General features: G+C 45.9%; 1 protein-coding gene across 5 annotated transcripts in view; it reads left to right on the top strand.

The window, feature by feature from the left end:
* The window catches only part of GATB (glutamyl-tRNA amidotransferase subunit B), a 94,268-nt gene that overhangs the window by 56,562 nt on the left and 16,782 nt on the right, over positions 1-20,924 (top strand). For all 5 annotated transcript variants that reach the window (XM_074396826.1, XM_074396827.1, XM_010338601.2 and 2 more), the window contains 4 exons: positions 83-167; positions 835-879; positions 3,523-3,712; positions 16,402-16,535. In XM_074396826.1, the coding sequence (XP_074252927.1) occupies positions 83-167; positions 835-879; positions 3,523-3,712; positions 16,402-16,535 (454 nt within the window). The remainder of the gene's footprint in view (positions 1-82; positions 168-834; positions 880-3,522; positions 3,713-16,401; positions 16,536-20,924) is intronic.

Raw genomic sequence — 20,924 nt, forward strand, 5'->3', positions numbered from 1 at the left:
GAGAAAGGTTGTTTCTAATTACTGCTTGACTGGATGAAAGGTATAATCAAAATATGATGCTAAATTAGTATGTTTTTCCTAGACTATGAAATTCAGAGGCAAATCAGTGAACTTGAGAATGGAGGTGAAATTCTGAACGAAACGCGCTCATTTCATGAGAAGCTGGGGTGAGTTCACGTTGATGAGCGTCCTGACCCCAGCCAGGCAGGATGCGAGAGGGCTGGGCTCCACCGCTGACCAGCCATATGGCCTTGAAGGAGGCACTTAGATTTCCTCATTAGTAAAATTACAAAAGTTCTGTACCCTACAGGGATACAAAATGCCCCAGGGATGCTCGGAGACTTGAAGTGACCCAGACTGTGCCCCGGGGCTTAGAGGCAGGTCCTTCCCTTCTCTGCTTCCAGTTGACCTGCCTTGTGGCAAGAATCTTTACTTCCTTAATAATCTGTCCAACCTCTCCCAGCTGAAGCTAGAGATGAAACAGAATGAAGACCTGGTTGTAGAGATGCCTTGTTTTTGTTTAGATAACTTGGACCATAATTTTCTGACTCAGAATTTTGAAGATTGTATACTTTAAGCAGAATACTGAAAAAAAGCTCTAAAGCCGAGTTTGAGCTGGCTGAAAGTTGGATGCACATTGAAGTTATTTCTTTTTAAAAAAATTATTGTATACATTTTGCTTTATTATTTTTTGAATGTATCCATTTAAGGTTTTCCCATGGAAGGCCACAGAGTTTGGTTTTGCCCGCGTCCTTTATTGGTAGGGGAGCCCTTCCCCGCATATAGGCTAGCCGATGCTACTTGCAGTGTTTAATGTTTTCTTCTTTATTCTAGGTGCACCGTGTCAATGAGAGACAAAGAAGCAAAACAGGACTACAGGTAGTTACTCCTTACGGCAAAATACCAATACATATCGGGGGGCTGGGGGTATTTCAAATTCATTTAAAGTTCAACATAGTGATACTGAACAATTTTTAGGAAGCACTTTTTGTCATCGTTGTTAGACGATGGGACAATCTAGACTTCCTCTTTGACATGCACACTGAGAGAAGTCCTAGTTTCTTGACTTGGTAGCCTCAGATGCCTTGTTTGACTGGTTCAGCTTTTGGAAGAACTCGTTGATCCACTTGTGTGTCAGAGTTGTCAGAGTTGAGCTGAGAGGATGGCAGTCGAGGTTGGGGCCTAGGCTGTGTTAGTCTTCTGTTCAGTAACTGATTCAGTAATACACTGAATGAAGCTCCTTGAGAAAAAATGAGAAAAGAGATGTTGATAGCGTGTGCTGATGGTAGTTCCCTTGAATCTCACATGACGCTGTTTCATCGATAAATTAAGTTGAACTACTTAATACGAGCCCCACAAATAAAGCAAATAATAAGAACAGGCTTAAGATAAATTGAACCTTTCATTTTTTTTCTCATCAAGGTTAGCAGGTTGAAGTTTTAAGCCGCAAAGTTGTTGAGATCAGCCCACCTTTCCTTTCTGAGGGGCAGAAAGATGCAAATGTAGCTGTTGTTACCGATGAGGATCAAAATTAGCCTGCTTATGTGGGAAAGAAGAAACTCATAAACCTTTAGCATGAACCTCACCCCTAGAACTCCCATCGTGTGTCTGCTAGAGTCTAAATTATTTTAATTAACCGTGAGCTTCCCGGGTGAGTCTGTTCTCCCAGGAAGCCACTTTATTCCTGAGTGTTGCCCCCTGCCCGATTGGTGTTCCTTCACCTGAGTGTGGAGTCCGGCTTTCCATCCGCCCGTGGCCTCAGCATGATGCTGCAAATGATAGTGAGCTGCAGGAAGCTTCCCCTGGGTTTTTTCTTGCCTTCAGAAACCAGACTAACTCACAAAAGAGATCTGGCAGTGAGGCCACGGGTTGCATGCACTTCGAATCCGTTCCCTCTGAACAACCGCTTCTGCATACCCTGTTTTTCTACGTAAGCTCTTTGACAAAAATGGGCAGAGAGAAACCATTAGTGCTGAATGAGAACAGGGAGGGACATCTTGTTTCAAACGATTACATGTGCTGGTGCAGCTTCCACATTTAAAAAATTAATTCCCGGCCAGGCGCGGTGGCTCATACCTGTAATCCCAGCACTTTGGGAGGCCGAGGCGGGTGGATCACCAGGTCAAGAGATTGAGACCATCCTGGTCAACATGGTGAAACCCCGTCTCTACTAAAAATACAAAAAATTAGCTGGGCATGGTGGCGCGTGCCTGTAATCCCAGCTACTCAGGAGGCTGAGGCAGGAGAATTGCCTGAACCCAGGAGGCGTAGGTTGTGGTGAGCCAAGATCACGCCACTGCACTCCAACCTGGGTAACGAGAGCGAAACTCGGTCTCAAAAAAAAAAAAAAAAAAAAAAAATTCCCTTCATTTTGTAGAGCAGTTTTAGCTTTACAGTAAAATTTAATGGAAAGTCCAGAGTTCTCATGTACTCCCCCTCCCCGCTGTCCCCCCAGGGTCTCCTGTTATGTACCACAGTAATGCGAGATGCTCATTTGTTACAATGATGAACCGATATTCACACTTCCTTATTGCCTGGAGTCCATGGTTTACACTAGGCTTCACTGTTTGTGTGGTACATTGCGTGGGTTTTGACATAAGCACAGTGACATGCATCCGCCATCGTGGCACACCGAGAAGTTCCCCTGCCTCGCTGTGCCCTGGGCACCACCTCTTCATCCCTTCCTCCCTCCCTCTCCTCCAGCTGCCACATTTTATTTAGGCAAAATCCATTCATTTCTTCTATTTCTCAAGGGTATATTTTTTTCTATTTTTTATTTATTGGGTAAACACTACTAAAAATAGTAGAAATGTGGAAATGGGGGGAAGTCATCTTTCGTTCTGATAAGCAAATTGTTCTCATTTGGTCCTATTTTTTCCAGCCTGTGTCTTTATGAAGACATAGTCATGCATACAAATGGATGTTTCTGTCAACAGTGGATCACATACGCTACAGTGGTCCCGTAAGATTCTAATATGGCGTTTTTACTGTCCCTTTCTCATTCAGACGTGCTTAGGTACACCATTGCCACTGTGTTACAGTTGCCTACAAGATTCAGGACACTCAGTAGCCTAGGAGCTGGAGGCTGTTCCACATGGCCTGTGTGTAGTAGGCTGACCAGGTTCGTGGGAGTGCACGCTGTGATGTTCCCATGACAACATCACCTAACGACACATCTCTAAGAACATACTCCTGTCATGAAGCAACACACAACTGTGGACACAATTCCTGATGAACTGTGGAATGAATTGTCCACAGTTACACATCGCAGTGTGCCTTCAAGCCTGTGTTATGCTTCTTTCACTCATCTTATTGATAAGCATGGAGAAGGGTGGGTTTGGAGGTTTTGACACTTGTGCAGAGGCTTCCCTGAAAAACGGGATTGACATAATAGGACATTTGAAAATACTTGCAAGTAACATGGCATCTATACACAGAAACATTCATATTACTGGGGTAAGTTTTGTTTTCTCATTAATCCAAGGACTCCAGATTCAGGTCCCTTCTCCTTTGTCTGCACAGGTTCATGCCGGAACCTAACCTGCCTCCCCTCCTGCTCTACGACGCCACATCTCTGCCCACAGGTGCAGACCCACAGCAAGTGATCAACATCGACCAGATCCGGGAGACGCTCCCGGAGCTCCCCAGCGTGACCCGAGAGAGGCTTGTCCAACAGTATGGGATGCTGCCGGAACACAGCTTCACTTTGCTGGTAGGTCTCAGTCCGATGCCAAGACAGTCCCGGTTCAGCAGAGTCAGCAGTGCCCTACAGAGGCCCTGGCACACACAGGCTGCCATGGGCTCTAAATGGAGTGGGCACATTTCTTGGGTTGGACTATAGATGTTACTGAGAAGAATAAGATGTAGTAACCTTTGCTCATTACACTTTATGGTAAATGCTCCTCATACAACCGGGAGATGAAACACAATCTCGTGTTAGTCATTTGTTCAGTGTAGAAATGAACACCTGCCCACAGAAGCTGTGGAGACTTGAAGACCGTCCAAATGTTATGGATGAGTTTTTCCCATGTGTCTGAAGGACAAAAGAAAATCAATGTATAGGGCTTCTAGATGTCTGACAGTATCGAACCATGACAGGGCTGGCAGGATGTTGGGTTCTTGAAAGCCAGCCAGTTGTTTTGCCAATTTCAGAAGAAAACGTTTATTCCACACAAAATGCTGAAAACTCTGACTAAAAGTATCAGTCCTTTGAGGCCTGAGGCTGCGTCTGACGGGCCCGGTGGAGAGCCTGACACTGTTGAGATCTGCTTAGGGATTTTCTATCCTTTTCGAGCTGCTTGGGGCTGTGTGGTTTCTTTGTTATGACAGCATTAAAGTGATGCAGCATCAGTGAGTGTAGCATTTTGTCACAGTTGTCATCTTGTCTGTTAGGAAGGAAGTGGGAAGTTTTGTTGCTGCGTCTTCCAGGAAATCGGTACATGCCACACTCGTTTTGGGGGCAGCAGGATCTGTGAAAACTCTCAATTTTTGCTTTTTAGATGGCCAATCATAACTACATTGGGATGCTGGAATATACATATTTTTATGTCTATTTATACACTTTCAATAACAGTATCGTAGTATTTACAGTACAACGTAGGCAGTCAGATGTATGTTGAATGATTGATTCTCTCTTTATCATCCTGGTACCAGCTACTTGGAGAAGCAGAGTTGGTCACTGTCTCCTATGGGCTGCTGTTTTATCTTTTTCTTACCTTTCTGGCAATTACATCACTGTCTTGTAAGTACGTATTAGTGTATGTTGCTCAGCATCTTGAAGGCAAGGACTGCTTCATCTCTGTACTCAGCACAGACACACACATCAGCAGTGCTTAATGCCACACTTTGACTGTGACTCAGACAGCGCTCCGTACAGCACCTCTTAACCCAAAGCCTCTTACAATTCATGTGTTTTTCCTAGGTTGATGTAACAAAACTATGTTTTAGTCTTATACACCTTCCCCACCACTTGACACTTGAGTTTCCAACCTACTTGAAATAAACTCTGAATCCCAGCCTCCATTTTATTACGATTTGTGAAATTACATAGGAGATGGGAGGAAGGGACCAAGGCCACTCAGCCTCAAAGACTTAAGTTACCTCCCTCCGCTCAGCAGGAGGCGAAGCTAAGCCTTTGAGGTAGTGTACGATGAACCAAGAAGCCAAGGTTTCTTTGCTCAAAATGTGATTTCAGAGAGAAATCCACTGTATATAACAGTAATTTGTATGTGTGTAGTAGCTGTCTCCATAAGAGAGTATTAGAAACTTTCAGAATCTCCTCTCAAGAATACAGCTGTTTCTGTTCAAGGCACTGTATGAGAATCTGTGCCCCCTTCAGAGGGCATGTCCATAAGATTGTCACTCTTGGCTATTGATGAGGGGTGAAGAAGACAGCGCCTCACCTCACTGAGCATAAGCTCCATGAGGGCAGGGACATTTTTGTATTTGTGTTTGTGTCCTTGTCGTCATTCATGGATCCTGCATGGTACCAAATCTGATAGGCATTAAATAGGTGTTTGCTAGGGGCTGGCAAATGAGTGAGTCTGTGTTTTAATCGTTTAAAGCCCTGTATAGGGAAACTTATCTTCAATTATGTAGTTCAGAACTTTTTTTTTTTTTTTTTTTTTTTGGCAGCAGGAAAAGAGAGTCTCTACTCTGTTGCCCAGGCTAGAGTGCAGTAGCATGACCTTGGTTTACTGCAGCCTCCACCTCCCAGGTTCAAGCGATCCTCCCACCACAGCCTCCCGAGTAGATGGGATTACAGGCATGCACTACCACGCCTGGCTAATTTTTTGTATTTAGTAGAGGGTTTTGCCATGTTGGCCAGGCTGGTTGAACTCCTGGCCTCAAGTGATCCTCCTGCCTCTGCCTCTCAAAGTGCCGGGATTACAAATGTGAGCCACCACACCCAGCCTAGTTCAGCACTTTTATTAGCATCTTCTGTATAGCACATACTGAGACAGAAACAAAAGATTTTTTTTTAGTTTGTTTTTGCCTTCCAGGAATTTACATACACACATACACACACGTGTATGTGCGCACACACGTACAACCCACTACAATAACCAGCCCCCAGGACAGATTACACTAGGTGGATGTATAGTGCAGGATCACGGCCCGCAAGACTTAGTGGTTAACTTGGTTGAGACAAAAAGGGTGAATTTTTTGGCCATTTTTGAAAGGACTTTTTTTTTTTTTTTTGATACCTTAAAAACGTGCTTATTTTTATGGCTTACAGATAATGTATTGTGATTAGTATTTTTCCTTTAAAGGGCTAGTATTTAAAATTTCTAAGATAAGTGAGATTAGAATGAGATAGGAATGGAAAGAGAATGATTCAGACAAATTGTTTTCCTGAAATTAGGCAGCCTGAGCCCTTTATGACTTTGTAATCATTGGAAGCTGCGTTACTCATAACGTACCCGAAAATGATATCTACATGTTTTTTCCTGCCTTCATCAGAAACACAACAGATTGCTGAGAAGGGCAGATGCACAAATCTAATGAACCATCTTTCAATTTAAAGAGTGCCCAGGAGTATTCATTAAATAAATAGCAGTGGTGGAGCTGTGCTTTGCAGAGCTGCGACGCTGTGCTCCATGCCTTCGGATTGCTTATTAGATTAAGCATTATGCCCAGGCCCACCCCCACACACCTCCCCCACAAATGATTAAAAACTTCAGAATTTAACTCTAGTCTTTAATTTATCTTGTCATTTTATTGTGCAGTGAGCACCAAATTAGTCTTAATATTTGAACTCTATTTGAATTCTATTTGAATAACAGAACTCTTAACGTTATCCTTAAGCATCTACCACACAAACCTGACACACAGTAGGTACTCCGTGACTGAGTGGGCAGACAGGAAAGTGAATGAGAAGTTATCACAGCCCACATGAAGATCCTGGGAGAAGCAGTGTTCCTGATAAAAGCATCTCTGTTTCCAAAGGTCAGATATATAAACCATGCTTTGACAACCCAGAGAATCATGGGGTATCTTGCCCCACCTAAAACTTCATCCTATTTAGCTAACCTTGCTTCTCTAGCTTATGTCAAGTTGTCTTGATTTCATATATGTTTGTATATATATGAAATTGATTTCTGTGTATATGTGAAATCAATTTCCTGTATAAGAAATCAAGGCAACTTAATTTCATTTGTGTGTGTGTGTGTGTGTGTATCTTGGGGCAACTTGACAAAAGCTAGAGAACCAAGGTTAGGTTTTCTCTATATATAAATTTGTATATATCGTAAATATATATACAAATATTTATATGATTATAAAATTTATTATATAAATGTAGGGGCTACCGTTGCCATTTTGATACATAGATATATTGCATAGTGGTAAAGTTTGGACTTACAATGTAAGTCATCACCACAAATAATATACATTGTACCCAGTATTTCTCACCCCTTATTCCCCTCCCACACTTCCGGTATCTGTTATTCCACATTCTGTGTCCCTGGGTATACATTATTTAGCTCCTGCTTGTAAGTGAGAACAGGTGGTATTTGATTTTCTGTTTCAGTGTTGCTTCACTTAAGATAGTGGCCTCCAGTTCCATCCCTGTTACTGCAAAAGACATGATTCCATTCTTTTTTCATAGCTGAATAATATTTCGTTGTGTATATATACCACAACTTCTTTATCCAGTCATCCACTGATAGACACTTAAATTGATTCCATATCTTTACTGTTGTGAATAGTGCTGGGATAAACATTTGAGTGCAGGTATCTTTTTTATATGATGATTTCCTTTGGGTAGATGCCCAGTAGTGGGATTGCTGGATTGAATGGTAGCTCTACTTGTAGTTCTTTAAGGAACCTCCATACTGTTTTCCATAGAGACTATACTAATTTACATTCCCAGCAACAGTATATAAGCATTTCCTTTTCTCTACATGAACTCATTTGTAAAGATTAAAGAATAGAAATGTTAAAGCTGAAATCCAGGCATTAGCATTCTGAAAAACGAGGGATTCTAATAGCATAACAAGTTTTTCTCTGAGTCAGTATATCAGTAGTAGTTATTATAATAGAATGATCAGAATTACATGCATGTGCATTTTTCTTAGCAAAATCCTCCCTGGCTGATTTCTGTGGGGCATCTCTTCCTAAACTGTGCCTTACTTCATTCAGAGAACACAGACGTATTGGAGCCATTTGCCTAAGCAGCCTAGAAAGGGCTGCCTGCTTCCAGCATGCTCTGCAGTCCACATTGTACCACTTCTTAATCTGTCCTTACAGCAGCCCTCTGAGGCAGGAACTGCTGCTCTCCCCATTTGCAGGTAGAGAAACGTAACCTCTTTGCTTCAGTAACTTTCCCAAGGCCGAGTTGGAGCCACATTCAGATCATGCTGACTTGGAGGCCCAGGCTCTTCATTCCTAGGCTCTGCTGCCCGCTTGCATATATAATGTGCTGTAATGTTGAACAGAAATAATGTTTTAGTTAATTGCTGTTTAGGGTCACTTTTCTTTCATTAGTGGAAAAAATCGAGTTTTTACTTTTATTAATATTCATGCCCCATATAGTCCCACTATCGTTTTGTGAAGCACAGAGGACACAGATTCATTTAAAAGTTTTTACCACTCCTATTGATTTTTAAGATGCCAGACTGCCCTATAAATAAACATAAAGTGCCATCCACTAAATTTAGTGAAAATCAGTCAACACCAATGAAAAGCAGAAATCATGTCTAATTTCTAAGTAGAAAAATAAAGTTAGAGAGAAGGAAAGTAATATAAGCTGTTCTCTGCAGCTTTATTTTGTTTCTTAAACCTTCTGTGGGAGGCACTTGAGTCCTGTCTGAATCATTGGGAAGTGCCAGGCATAGTGACTCACACCTGTAATTCCAGCACTTTGGGAGGCCAAAGTGAGAGGATCACTTTTGGCCGGGATTTCAAGACCAGTTTGAGCAACAACATATAAGACCTCTGTATCCACAAAAAGAAATGTTTTTAATTAGCTGGGCATGGTGGCACATACCTGTAGTCCCAGATACTTGGAAGGCTGAGGCAGGAGGATTGTTTAAGCCCAGGAATTCGAGGCTGTAGTGAGCTGGTGGTCGTGCCACTGGAGTCCAGCCTGGGCAACAGAGGGAGACCCTGTCTCTAAAATTTAAAAAAAAAGAAAAAAATCTGAGAAGCATCTCCACATAAGGCAGAGTTTGTGAGGTTTGTGGCTTGATTCTGCCTGGTACCTCCAGTCCTTCAAGCCTGGCACGTAGTAGGTACTTGGTGTGAAGCAGAGATGAGCTGGCAGGGCCCTGGCTGTGCCTGAAGTCAGTAGATAGGAAGCTCACGTGTGGGAGATTTCAGTGGATGAAGCCAGAGCATCCCAAGTGTTCCTTGAGGGCCTGCCACTCTGACTACAGTGCTGGATGCTAGTTCCAAATGTCAGTGTTTCTGCTTTTCCATGATGCTTTTAACTGTCTGGAGCAGTCCTACAGGGCATTGAGTGAAAACACTGACTCAAGACAGATCCCCTTGATTCCACATCCCTCCTGACACTTCAGAGCTGGGAGGGCTCTGCAAGGGTGACCAGAGCTTTGCATCCCCAGCTGAAAGAGAAGGCAGTGACTCACTTACCCCGAAGAAGACAGGCACAGCCAAATCTTCATTGAATCTAAAAAAAAAGTCTAAATACAGCCAAGCAGACTCCCAGGAATATGCCGCCAGGGAGAAGAACGTTGACACCAAGCAACACGCTAAAACAGTTCATTGAGAGGCACGAAAGGCAGGGATGTGGAAAAATCCAGCATGGCCCCAGCGAGACTGCAGGAAGATATGCTTGTGAACCTTCGAATCGGCACCCAGGGCTGCCGTGTGCTCGTGTTTGTCTTTATACTCAGCTTCAAGACGTGTCTTCTTACTTACACAACTTCATTTTCTCCAGCTGGTTCTCCCACTTTTAAAATCATAATCCTTTGTTTCTGACATCATGGGAAAGGTTAAGTTGTCTCCAAGGGACAAAGAAACCAAAAAGATATCATGACTACAGCTGGTTGTTAAGTGGATTGTTTTCCAAGAATTTTCCTTTAAGTGTCTAGCAAGCTAGAAATGACCTGGTTTGCTTTCTGGATGAATTTCCTATACAATAATTTCCCATGATAAATATCTGTATATCCCATATGTAATACTACTTTAATGTTAATAGTATCTGAAACCATATTGACTGGTTTTAGACTGGCCAGACTTACTGAAGTGCAGAGTACTCACCTTCTAACTACTGCTGAAGAAAGATCCATTTAGCCAACATCATCACGCACCATATTTCAGCTCCATGCAGTTTTCTAAATTGATTTTATTCATTTTATAAAAATTCCATCCAGTGCTTGCTAGCTTACGGGTGCTTTTACAGTGACTCTGTATCCTAGAAAAATAACCAACGTTTCGTTCTGGTACAGTTGAATAAAAAGATATATCATCTAACTCTACTTCTGTAAAACCAGTGGTTCGTTTCCTTTGGATGCAAGAGATGAGGAGCTTTCCGAGGGGAAGATGCTCTGGGCTCAGAGCCATGTGACCCCTCAGGAGCCTGCCCAGTAGGGAGACTGTGCAGGGAGGAGTAAAGTCCTGAGTGCCAGCATTGGGGACCCACAGGGGTTCTGTCCCCAAGCCATCTCAAAGCCCAATTTCTTGTGGAATAATTTCCTTTTCAGGATAAATGTATATTATTTCAGGTTTCGGGGAGATCTTAGAGGAATGAGCAAATCCTCACTGCCTCTGTTGTGCTGTTTTTAAGCTCCAGCCAGAAAGCTCTCCTATTGAGCAACTCAGGTTCCCTCCATGAGGGGACGATTTGACAGTGGTGGTATTAGGCACACTGGAATGTGACTACAGTTGGAATTGATTTCTTGACAACGTACTGCCTGTGTCCCGTTCGTGCAGATACAGCCTTTTAGCTGTGCCGGTCTGCTGTCAGCTTGTAGTACCTGAATTATTTGGATTTTGATTATTTGGGGGAAGCTGTTATTCCCAAATTGGTTTCCTTCAGCATCTCCCTTGGAGTTAGTGCATCTCAGAGGATGTAAAGTCATTTTCATGTTAGTCTAAATATCCCCTGAATGGAACTGGCGCCTGAGTTGAACTCAAGATCTGTCTACTTTCCCGCTTGGCTGGGAACATAGCACAAGCAAAATTGGTTGGGACCAAAGTGTTGCTCAGATTTTTAGGTGTTCCCAAGCCCTGCTGGGGAAATGACCCAGGAATGAAAATTGTGAGGACCAGAGCAGGACCATGGGCCCCTAGTTGTGTGTTCCTTGGGAGAACACACCGTGGTGTGGGTCCATTCGAGAGCCTCTGCAGGTCCCCATGTTCTCGCCAGCACCAGTGGCGGCTCAGCGCTTTCCTGGCTTTCTCCTGGCGCTCTTGAGGGGTGTCGTGTTTCCGGTGCCAGCTTCACACCACTAATAACTTCCTTGTTTTCTCCACTGAAGAGGCCTCTCCTGATGTGTAATTTTTCTGTCCACCGGAGCACTTGCTGAAAGATGTTTGCAGCCGCTTCCTGTTTCTGTGTAAAGCAGAGGGGGCACCGATTCCCATCACCCACCCGAGCCACTGCCCCTCTAAACATTCCAGTCCTTAGCCTTGCCCTGACGCCTGCTTTCTGGCTGACAGCCATCGCTGTCCTGGGCCTCTTTACTTCATTGCCATCCCCAGCACTAGCATTCGGCGTTATTTTCAGGGCCATTTTTTACATAGCTGCTGTATTTGAGTTTTGTTTTTCTCACTTTGTAAGAATGACCAAATCCGCAGGAATCATAAAACAGCAGAGCCTGCACTGATACACAGGTGAGGAGCCTCCTCCAACGTCTGCCCAAATGCTCAGTGTCTGCTTACCTAGCATCCCTGCCACAAAGGGGACAGATGCAGTTCCAGTGTGTGCCTCTGCAAAATGACACGTTGTGACATGGAAGAGCCTTGTCCAGCTGAAACCCCCGTGGTTCGTCTGCAGATGCAGAGTCTCTGCAGCTCCCAGGCATGACCTTCCCAGTTAGGTAGGAGTTACCCTGTTAGAGGAATTAGAATGCAATAATAAATAAAATACAATATGCTTGATACCAAAACAATATGAGAAGTAACAGGATTCGTCTTGTTCAGGGTTGTGTAGTGTCCAGGTTTAGGTATGCTCGCAGGACTGGGCAGCAGTAGTTAGGGGAGGGGATGCAGAGGTGAGGCGGGGGCAGGGGATGGGCGGGGGAGCTCTGGCCGCCCTCCTTCCCCAGAGCCCAGTATGGCTGTGCGGTGTGCAGGCGGCTCTCTTCCTTCCTGGTCTGGGAACAGGTATGTGTCATGCCACAGCTGAGTGCCACGTAGCCTAGGTATACACTGGCAAAGGCAGAAAGCAAACCTGCCATTTTCTCCTTCTAATTTCAAACTCAATTTCCTTGCAACATTTTTCATATGTTAAGAACCTTTGAACAGCTGGCAGCTCTCAAATAAAATAATGGCAGTGTGGGAAAGCACGTTCGTCAGATGAGCTGGCTGCCTCCTGTTGCGCCTGGCACTCCTGAGTGCTCAGTTTCGGTCCCCAGGCAGGCAAAGGCCATGACCTTTCTTTCCTCAAAGGCAGCGCCACGCAGAGGTTAGAAGCACAGACTGCAGAGGTTTGGTCCTAGTTCTAGTGCTCTCTTGCTGTGCGGCCTCAAGCAAGTTAGTGCCTCCATGTCCTCATCTGTAAAAGAGAGTCCTGAGAGCTGAGCTCAGGGGTTCGTTGTTGGGATTCATTGAGGTCATGCGGAGAGAGTGCGTAGATGCTGCCTGGTTCCCATCACTGCTTATCATTATCCTCAGCAGCAGCCTCATGCAGCCACCCTCAGGGCCTGGTGCTGATCTCTGTGTCTAGCAGATACTCAGTACATATTCTTGAGCACCTTTGACTAGCCCAGAATGGCTCATCTGGGATCCCTTGTAGCTGTCGGGACACTCCCTGTCACATAACCAGCTGTTCCTCAACTCTCATTCTTCTGGACTGCTTTTTCTTCTCTGAATCTGCCACTGGGCAGCTGGGTCTATCAGGTTACCTTCTCGTAAATAAATATAGTCCTCCTCATTTCTGGCTTGTCATCAGCTTCACAGGGTGTGCGACTTAGAACAAGAAATGCAGTTGAGAAATCAGCCTTCATCCTGCTCCAACTGGACAGTCTTCCACCATTTGCAATTGATCGTCTCTGAAGGTGGGATGCAGAAGACAGCTTTGGGCAGATTGCTCCCAGGGCATGGTGCAAGGGTAGATAGAGGTTCCTTCGCTGAGCAGGCAATGGTGATATGCTGGGCCCTCTACTTTGCCTTACACCAGCATTGATCACCTGACAAATCATTAACAATCAAGGGTTCCCATTTGCATCTGAGAAGCTGAGCAAGTACTGGTTCTGGGTGTAATTCGGTGCTTTGGGAACTTTGATTAAAATGTGAAAAAGATGCTTCCCAGTCATAGAGCTGTAAAGACTGTCTGGTATTATACAACAGACAGGACCAGTCATGCCTGCTGCTTTAGCCGTCTCTGAAGGAACGATGAGAGTCGCAGTCAGCCAGGGGCCACGTCTCCCTGTGTCGCTGAAGTTGCAGTTCTGTCACATGTAGGGTAGATTCATCCTGAGTCGAATGATTGCTTGTTGCTTTTAAGGAGGACGTTCAAGTTCCCCTAGTGCGGTGGCCTTTCTGCATTGCTCTTCATATGATTTTTATGTAAGGGAATTACTGGCTCACTGTTTTTCTCAGAAAACCAGATGGCTGCACTGACATGTTCACCGGAGACTTCTGAGATTCGTGCCAAGCTTATTAGCATTTCCAGTCTCATGGAAAAACTAAGAAGACTAGGAAACTAGAATGCGTGTGTTCCTTCCCTGAGAAGCGGGCTTCTGCTCTGAAGAGCTGTGCAGGCCATGTGCGGCTTTTATTGATCCATCATTCCCTGGGTGGCTGTGGCTCAGCTTCCTTCAGCCCCACTCCCTATGGCTCACCCCATCACCACTGCAGATTTTCCTGTCTGCTTTAAATTGTGGACTGAAACCATGTATCCCCTAGTGAAATACAGTTCCAGCTCAGAGAGGCTTCATCACAGCACTGACATGAAAAGACAAACAGAAATCTGACTTGCTGGGTTATCCATCCAATAAAGAAACCACCCAAGGGTAGAGGAGTAGATATTCATCACTTCCCAGCAACTCAGCCAAGCCTGTGAGTTTAAGTGCAATATTTCTAGGTGGATTTAGAAAACCCTTTCCCTGGCAAAGCAAAGAGTTCTCCTGACAGCTCATTTTACCAGTGGGCCAGCCTGTCTGGGTTAGAACAAAGGGAATTCTGCCCGTCTGATTTGGGCCAGATAGCAGTTTTCTGTTTCCCCAGTGATTTGTGTACTATTGTGGAAATTTGAATACTTTTCCATAAGTTAAGCAGAACTTCCTCTTCGAGTTACCTGGCTCTGCCTTTATCTGTAGTCAAGCTTGGGCTGCCGAGGTGGCCTCTGCCCTGGTTTAGCATGAGCAGAATAATAGCACTAGCTTGAAAAGAGGTTCAAGAGATGATTACAGGATTATTCAGTAGGCTTGTCACCAGAGAATTTATCTGTTACAAAGAACATGTAGGATTTTTTATTATTATTATGGAATTTCTACTGTGCCTGTGTATGTATTCCAGCAGCTACAATAGCTACACTTGGAGAGCCCTTTTGTTAGAATATCTTGCTTCTTCCCAGTATCTCCTTTTTTCCAGAATGTTCTTTTGGTTAATGAAAGGTCTCTGAAAGGAGTAGGGGTGTGAGCCTTAGGTGCAGTGTGAACTGAAAAGGAGTATTTCAAGAAAAGTGTGGTTTGATTTGAATTTCCATAGGTAAGGAAGATCTACTACTTAACATGTATATCCTCTGAATTTGGAAATTTCAGCTTTCCCTTCCTGAGCAGCACAAGTTTTTATTTTTCTTATTGAAATGGTGGGGGTGGGCAGGGTGCTGTGGCTCACACCTATAATCCCAGCACTTTGGGAGGCAGAGGTGGGTGGATTACTTGAGGTCAGGAGTTCGAGACCAGCCTGGCCAACATGGTGAAACCCCGTCTCTACTCAAAAATACAAACAAAGTTAGCAGGGTGTGGTGGCACGCACCTATAGTCCCAGCTACACGGGAGGCTGAGGCAGAGGAATCGCCTGAACCCAGGAGGCAGAGATTGCAGTAAGCCAAGATCGCGCCACTGCACTCCAGCCTGAGAGACAGAATGAGACTCCATCTCAAAATAAATAAATAAATAAAAAAGAAATAGTGGGGGCGGACTTTGCTAAATTTCTTGATTATGCCAAAACTATCTGAGCTGGCAGCGAGCTGTAGTACAGGACGTGGTAAGTGCCTCAGGGCTGGTCCTGTGCATAATTGTGGATGTTGCAGTATTTAAAGGTGAACATGGTATGATAAGAATGAGTGCTCGTGTGTGATTTCCAACACACATACATGCTGATGGGAGAAACCAGTTCCACTGCTGATATTAGGCTGGTGCAAAAGTAATTGCGGTTCTTGCCATAGGAATGGCAAAACTGCAATTACTTTTGCACCAACCTAATTCTGAGCAGCTGCCACGATCCAGCGTGGACTTAGCTGTAGCCATAGTGTGAACAAGAAGAGCCCGGCCCTGACTCATGGGCTGACAGTCCAGAGGAGAAGAAACAGTACAGTCTTGATGAAAGAAGTCTCCAGCTGATTTGTTTTCCCAGAACACAGTGAGAGGCAGGGTCTGTTTTACCTGGCTCAACTCAGAAGTTTCGGAGGCTACTGCCCTTCCACCTGCTGTTAAGCGGCCTAAGTAAGTCACAAGTGCTCATGTTCTACCTCCTTTTGAAAACATTTCAGAACCATCCCTGTCTACTTGTTGTCATTACGTGAGGTTCAGTACAGTTATGATCCACTTTTGATTTTTCAGAGGTAGAATATTCTGTTTGTTCTTTCTTGATTTGCTTTGTTTTTCTTTACCCTCTTTTCTAGCAATTACTAGGACTTCAGCAGAGGACAGGCCTGGAAAGAGAAAGAGGCGTTAAACTCAGGCCAGACATTTTAGGCCCAGTTTACAGCTCAGGGCTGGTGGTTGTAGGTTGCACACGGCAGACACGGAGAAAGCAAGTGAGTGTTGGGGATATGGAATTTCACCATCCTCTGGTCTGCAAAGTCAGGGCTCTCTAAAATGTGTTTATTCTTTTGAGAAAATGTTATGTAAATGCACAGTGACAGTAGTAGAATAGCTTTCATTAGCTAAAAGTGATCAGAATTTTCTGGTGACATCTCAGGGTTTAGCAAAGAAAAAGCGGCTGTCTCAGAGGAGGCAAAGGGTGACAGTTTCAGATTTGCCTTCAGAATGCTGATCTTTCATTTTTGGAGAGGCTTTATATAATTGTTTTTTTTTTTTTTTTTAACAGAACGAAGTCGGCCTACTGGAGTTCTTCCAAAATGTGATAAAAGAAACTAGGGCAGAGCCAAAAAAGGTGACGAGTTGGGTCCTCAACATTTTTCTGGGCTATTTAAAGCAAGAGAACCTCGCTGTCAGTGAGAGGTGAGTGAGGTCTGGGATTAATTTCTTCCTTTGTGATGAGGTCTGTCCAGAAGCGCTGGAAATAGGGCAGGTCCAGTTTTTGGCCCTCCCTGTTCTCCCTCAGGTTATCCCGACATGACACAAACATCCCCTGTGGATTCCACATTCTAAATATGTTCTCTAGCCTGTGTAAAAATGTATTTATTTCTTCAAATCTGTGGCTGTGCACTATGTTTTTTGCACTGGGTCAGAGGCTGGGGGCACGACGATGAATGAGACAGACATTCACAAACTGCGGAGGATGTAGGTCTGTAAGGAAACAGCCACCTCAGGGTGCTGCTGTTGTGCCAGAGGCACAAAAAGGGGAGCTGAACGGACGCTGGGGAGCCAACCAGGGCTCCCCTCTGGAGGGGATGCTTAAGCCACGCCCTGAAGCACTAGGGAGAGTCACTGTCCCTGTGAGAGGGACTGGCTGCACAGACAAAGTGGAGCAGTGCCTAGCTCAGAGACCAGCAGGCAGGGCAGCCTCAGGAAAGCCAGAAGCTGCAGGAGTCTGAGTCAGGCAGGCAGGAATGGTGGGGACAGAGCTGCAGAGATGACCAAGGGCCACCTGGAGGACTGCGTCTGCCCTTATCCCGAGCTCTTGAAAGCTGTGGACTGCAAGTTCATGCCAGTTTCACACTGAGGAAATGGAGTGCGTCTCAGTCAGCTCAGGCCACTGTAACAGAATTCCAGCCTGGGTGGCTTAAGCCACATGTCTTTCCCATGGCTCTGGAGGTGGGCAAGATCCAAGATCCAGGTGCCAGCCGATGCAGTCCTAGGTGAAGCCCTCTGCCTGGCTCACAGATGTCCTCACGTGGCATGCAGGAGTTGCGGGGTGAAACAGGAAGGAGGGAGGGAGAGAAGGCCCTCTGGTCTCTTCTTACAGGAGCACATTCCCACCATAGGGACCACACCCTCATGACCTCTTCTAGACCTCATTACTCCTCGAGGGCCCCATCCCCTAAAACCATCACAGTTCAGTATAGGAATTTGGGGTAGGACACAAATATTCAGTGTCAGAGAGCAGACTAGAAGCAGGAATTCCATTTGGGGACCTCTTGCAGGAATGCGGATGAGAAATGCCGCAGGCCTGAGCCAAGGTGGCAGTGGCTAGACTGAAGTGAGGAGGCCAAGTTGAGAGCAGTTATCTCAATTGGCACAACTTCCAGATTTCTTGTTTGGGTAGAGGTGAAACAGAGGGCAGACTTCTTCAGTGTAGGAGGAGCTAAAGGAAGAGGAAGAAACTTAACAGGCCAGGGGTGAGGGAAGATGCCATAATCCATCTCAGATGTGCTGACTTTGAGCTGCCTGCAGGACAGACATCCCCTCACGGGGCTAACCAGTAGACAAGATCTTTGGGTCTGCAGCTGATGAGATCTTGGGGAGGTTTGCAGTTGAGAGTTCTCGTTGGTTCATTATTCAGCTCATGTTCACTTAGCCTCTGCTGTGTGCTAAACTCTGTGCCCAGCATGAGAAGCACAGTCCCTGGGACAGACACTGGCCCTGAATCAAAGGACAGGCAGCCTTGAAGCTGGTGGCTACAGTACAGTGACGGGGGGGTGGGGGGTGCTCTGGAGGGAAAGAAGGCGGCAGCTAAGCTAAGACCTGAGGAAAGGATGAGCAGGCACAGGCCAAGGCTGACGGGGAAAAGTGTTCCAGGCGTGGGGAACAGCACATGGAAAAATCTGAGGTGAGTCTGGGCTGCAGGGACACGGCACAGTGTAAGTGAAACTTGGGCTTAGCAGCGTCTGTCCTTGAAGCCACTGGACAGATGAGAACTTTCAGGGAGTGCATCTTGCTAGGATGGCTGGGGAAGGAACCTGAGGCTCTCTAGCCTTTAACTGGGAAGCATGGGCAGAGAAGAAGGAAACGGAGGCGCGACAGCACAGAAGTAGAAGGAAAATGAGGAAACCAGGGTGGATACTGGTGACACAAAGCAAGGGAAAGGCAGGTTTGAAAAAGGAAAGAATGGGCAGCAGGTGTCACTGTGGGGCATTAGGAAGACAGTTCCCTGGAGGCACATAGACAGACAGGTGGCAGGGCCTGGCAAGGTCCCAGGGGCAGGGAGACCCAGGCCAGGTGGGTGTGTCATTGTCTCCGCAGCATCCTGGGGAATGAAGACAGACAGACATTGACAAATAACTCCCAACAGTTGTTTGATCAAAGAAATTAACTCTAGACGGTGTCAACCCCATGTTCAGCTGCTGGCTGTGAATGCACACATCCGTGTGTTAGTGTGGCCAGGGCGTTAGTTCCCTTCCTGAATCGGCTGCTCACCAGAAGTGACCTTGAATGAGATTTGCCTCTGACCCTCAGTTTCCTCACAGCAAAGTGAAAATGGCAGGACTTGCCTCAGAGAGCTTTTGAGGGGAAAATTCACAGTGCCTGGCACATCGTGGGCCTCGGTATTAGCTACCTTCTTTTTTCCAGGGTGGTGCACTAAATACCAAAGCACCTGCCACCCTCATCTGCTGAACTCTGTGGCATCTGCTGCCTCTTGGTCTTTTTTTTTTTGAGACAGAATTTCACTCTGTCATCCAGGCTAGAGTACAGTGGTGCCATCTCTGCTCACTGCAGTCACCTCCCAGATTCAAGCAATTCTCGAGTCTCAGCTTCCTGAGTAGCTGGGATTACAGACACCCGCCACCATGCCTGGCTAGTAGAGACGGGGTTTCACCATGTTGGCCAGGCTGGTCTCAAACTCCTGACCTCAAGTGATTCACCCTCCTCAGACTCCCAAAGTGCTGGAATTACAGGCGTGAGTCACTGCACCCAGCCTGCCTCTTGGTCTTTCACCCCTGTCTTCTCAGGCTTGGCCTCTCCATTCAGAAATTCTGCTGTGTATGCTGGAAATTCTATAATCCCAGCACTTTAGGAGGCCGAGGTGGGCGGATCACTTGAGGTCAGGAGTTCGAGACCAGCCTGGGTGACATGGTGTCCATTCTGTGGAGGCAGGAGCTATGTGGAAGACTTTATGGATGGGATACAGCTCTACAGAGCCTTCAAGGTTGGATAGGATTTCACAAGGGAGAGGGCAGTGCCTACCCAGAGCCCAGGTGCAGGAACGGCAAAGAACTGGCATGATTGGTGTAGCTGGCAGGAGCAGAGGGTGGAAAGTGGCCAAGTGGTGTGGCTGTGTGCAGAGCCGGAGCTGAGCCAGAATAAAGAGCCTCTGGAATGTTCCTGGGATTCAGCCCTGAACCCAGCAGGTCCAGAGCCCCACTCTGTGGTGTGTAGGGGATGAACAGAACCTGGTCCTGACTCTACAAGTGCTGTCAGTCTCCTGGGGAGGACTAGAACTTGAGCATCAGAATTTTAATTGGAGACAGAATGGGATGCTTCCAGTGTTGGAACTAGACACAGTGCAGTGGGAACAGAGAGGAGGGAGATTCACATTAGCCAGAAGATTCCAAGAAAGCTCCAAGAAGATGAGGTGTTTGTGCTTCTGGAGGACCTAGAAATATTTTAGCTTTAAACTTACCATTTTTCTATGTTGTTGGTTAAAATGTATGGAACTGCTGAGTTTTAGTCTTGGAAGAGACCTTAGGGATCTTCCGATCTTTCATTTAGCAGACGAGGAAACGGAGGCCCTAGGAGATAAGGTGACTTGCCTCAGATGGCACAGCTGCAAAGACTGGAAGCCAAGTTCCTGGACTTGTGGTTGGCTTCTTTATATGTTGGTCTGTGGCATTAGGGATTTAACAGCCATTTTGCTGGCCTCTAAAGGAGTTGAGGGATAAATTAGCCTGTTCAGTGGACTTGGAGCCACTGGTATTTACCCAAGCAGTTCATAAGCACTGGAGTTTTCTTTTCTTTTCTTTTTGAGAAGGAGCCTGTCACCACCAGGCTGGAATGCAGTGGCACGATCTCAGCTCACTGCAACCTCTGCCTCCTGGGTTCAAGCGATCCTCCTGCCTCAGCCTCCCGATAGCTGGGACTACAGGTGCGCACCACCACGTCCAGCTAATTTTTGTATTTTTAATAGAGACAGGGTTTCACCATGTTAGCCAGGATGGTCTCGATCTCTTGACCTTGTGATCCACCCGCCTCGGCCTCCCAAAGTGCTGGGATCACAGGCATGAACCACCGCACCTGACCAGCACTAGAGTTTTAAGAACCTGAAGGGAGGCCGGGTGCGGTGGCTCAAGCCTGTAATCCCAGCACTTTGGGAGGCCGAGGCGGGTGGATCACGACGAGGTCAAGAGATCGAGACCATCCTGGTCAACATGGTGAAACCCCGCCTCTACTAAAAATACAAAAAACTAGCTGGGCATGGTGGCACGTGCCTGTAATCCCAGCTACTCGGGAGGCTGAGGCAGGAGAATTGCCTAAGCCCAGGAGGCGGAGGTTGCGGTGAGCCGAGATCGC

This window comes from Saimiri boliviensis, chromosome 3 (genome assembly GCF_048565385.1).
Source record: "Saimiri boliviensis isolate mSaiBol1 chromosome 3, mSaiBol1.pri, whole genome shotgun sequence".
NCBI classification, from domain to species: Eukaryota; Metazoa; Chordata; class Mammalia; order Primates; family Cebidae; genus Saimiri; species Saimiri boliviensis.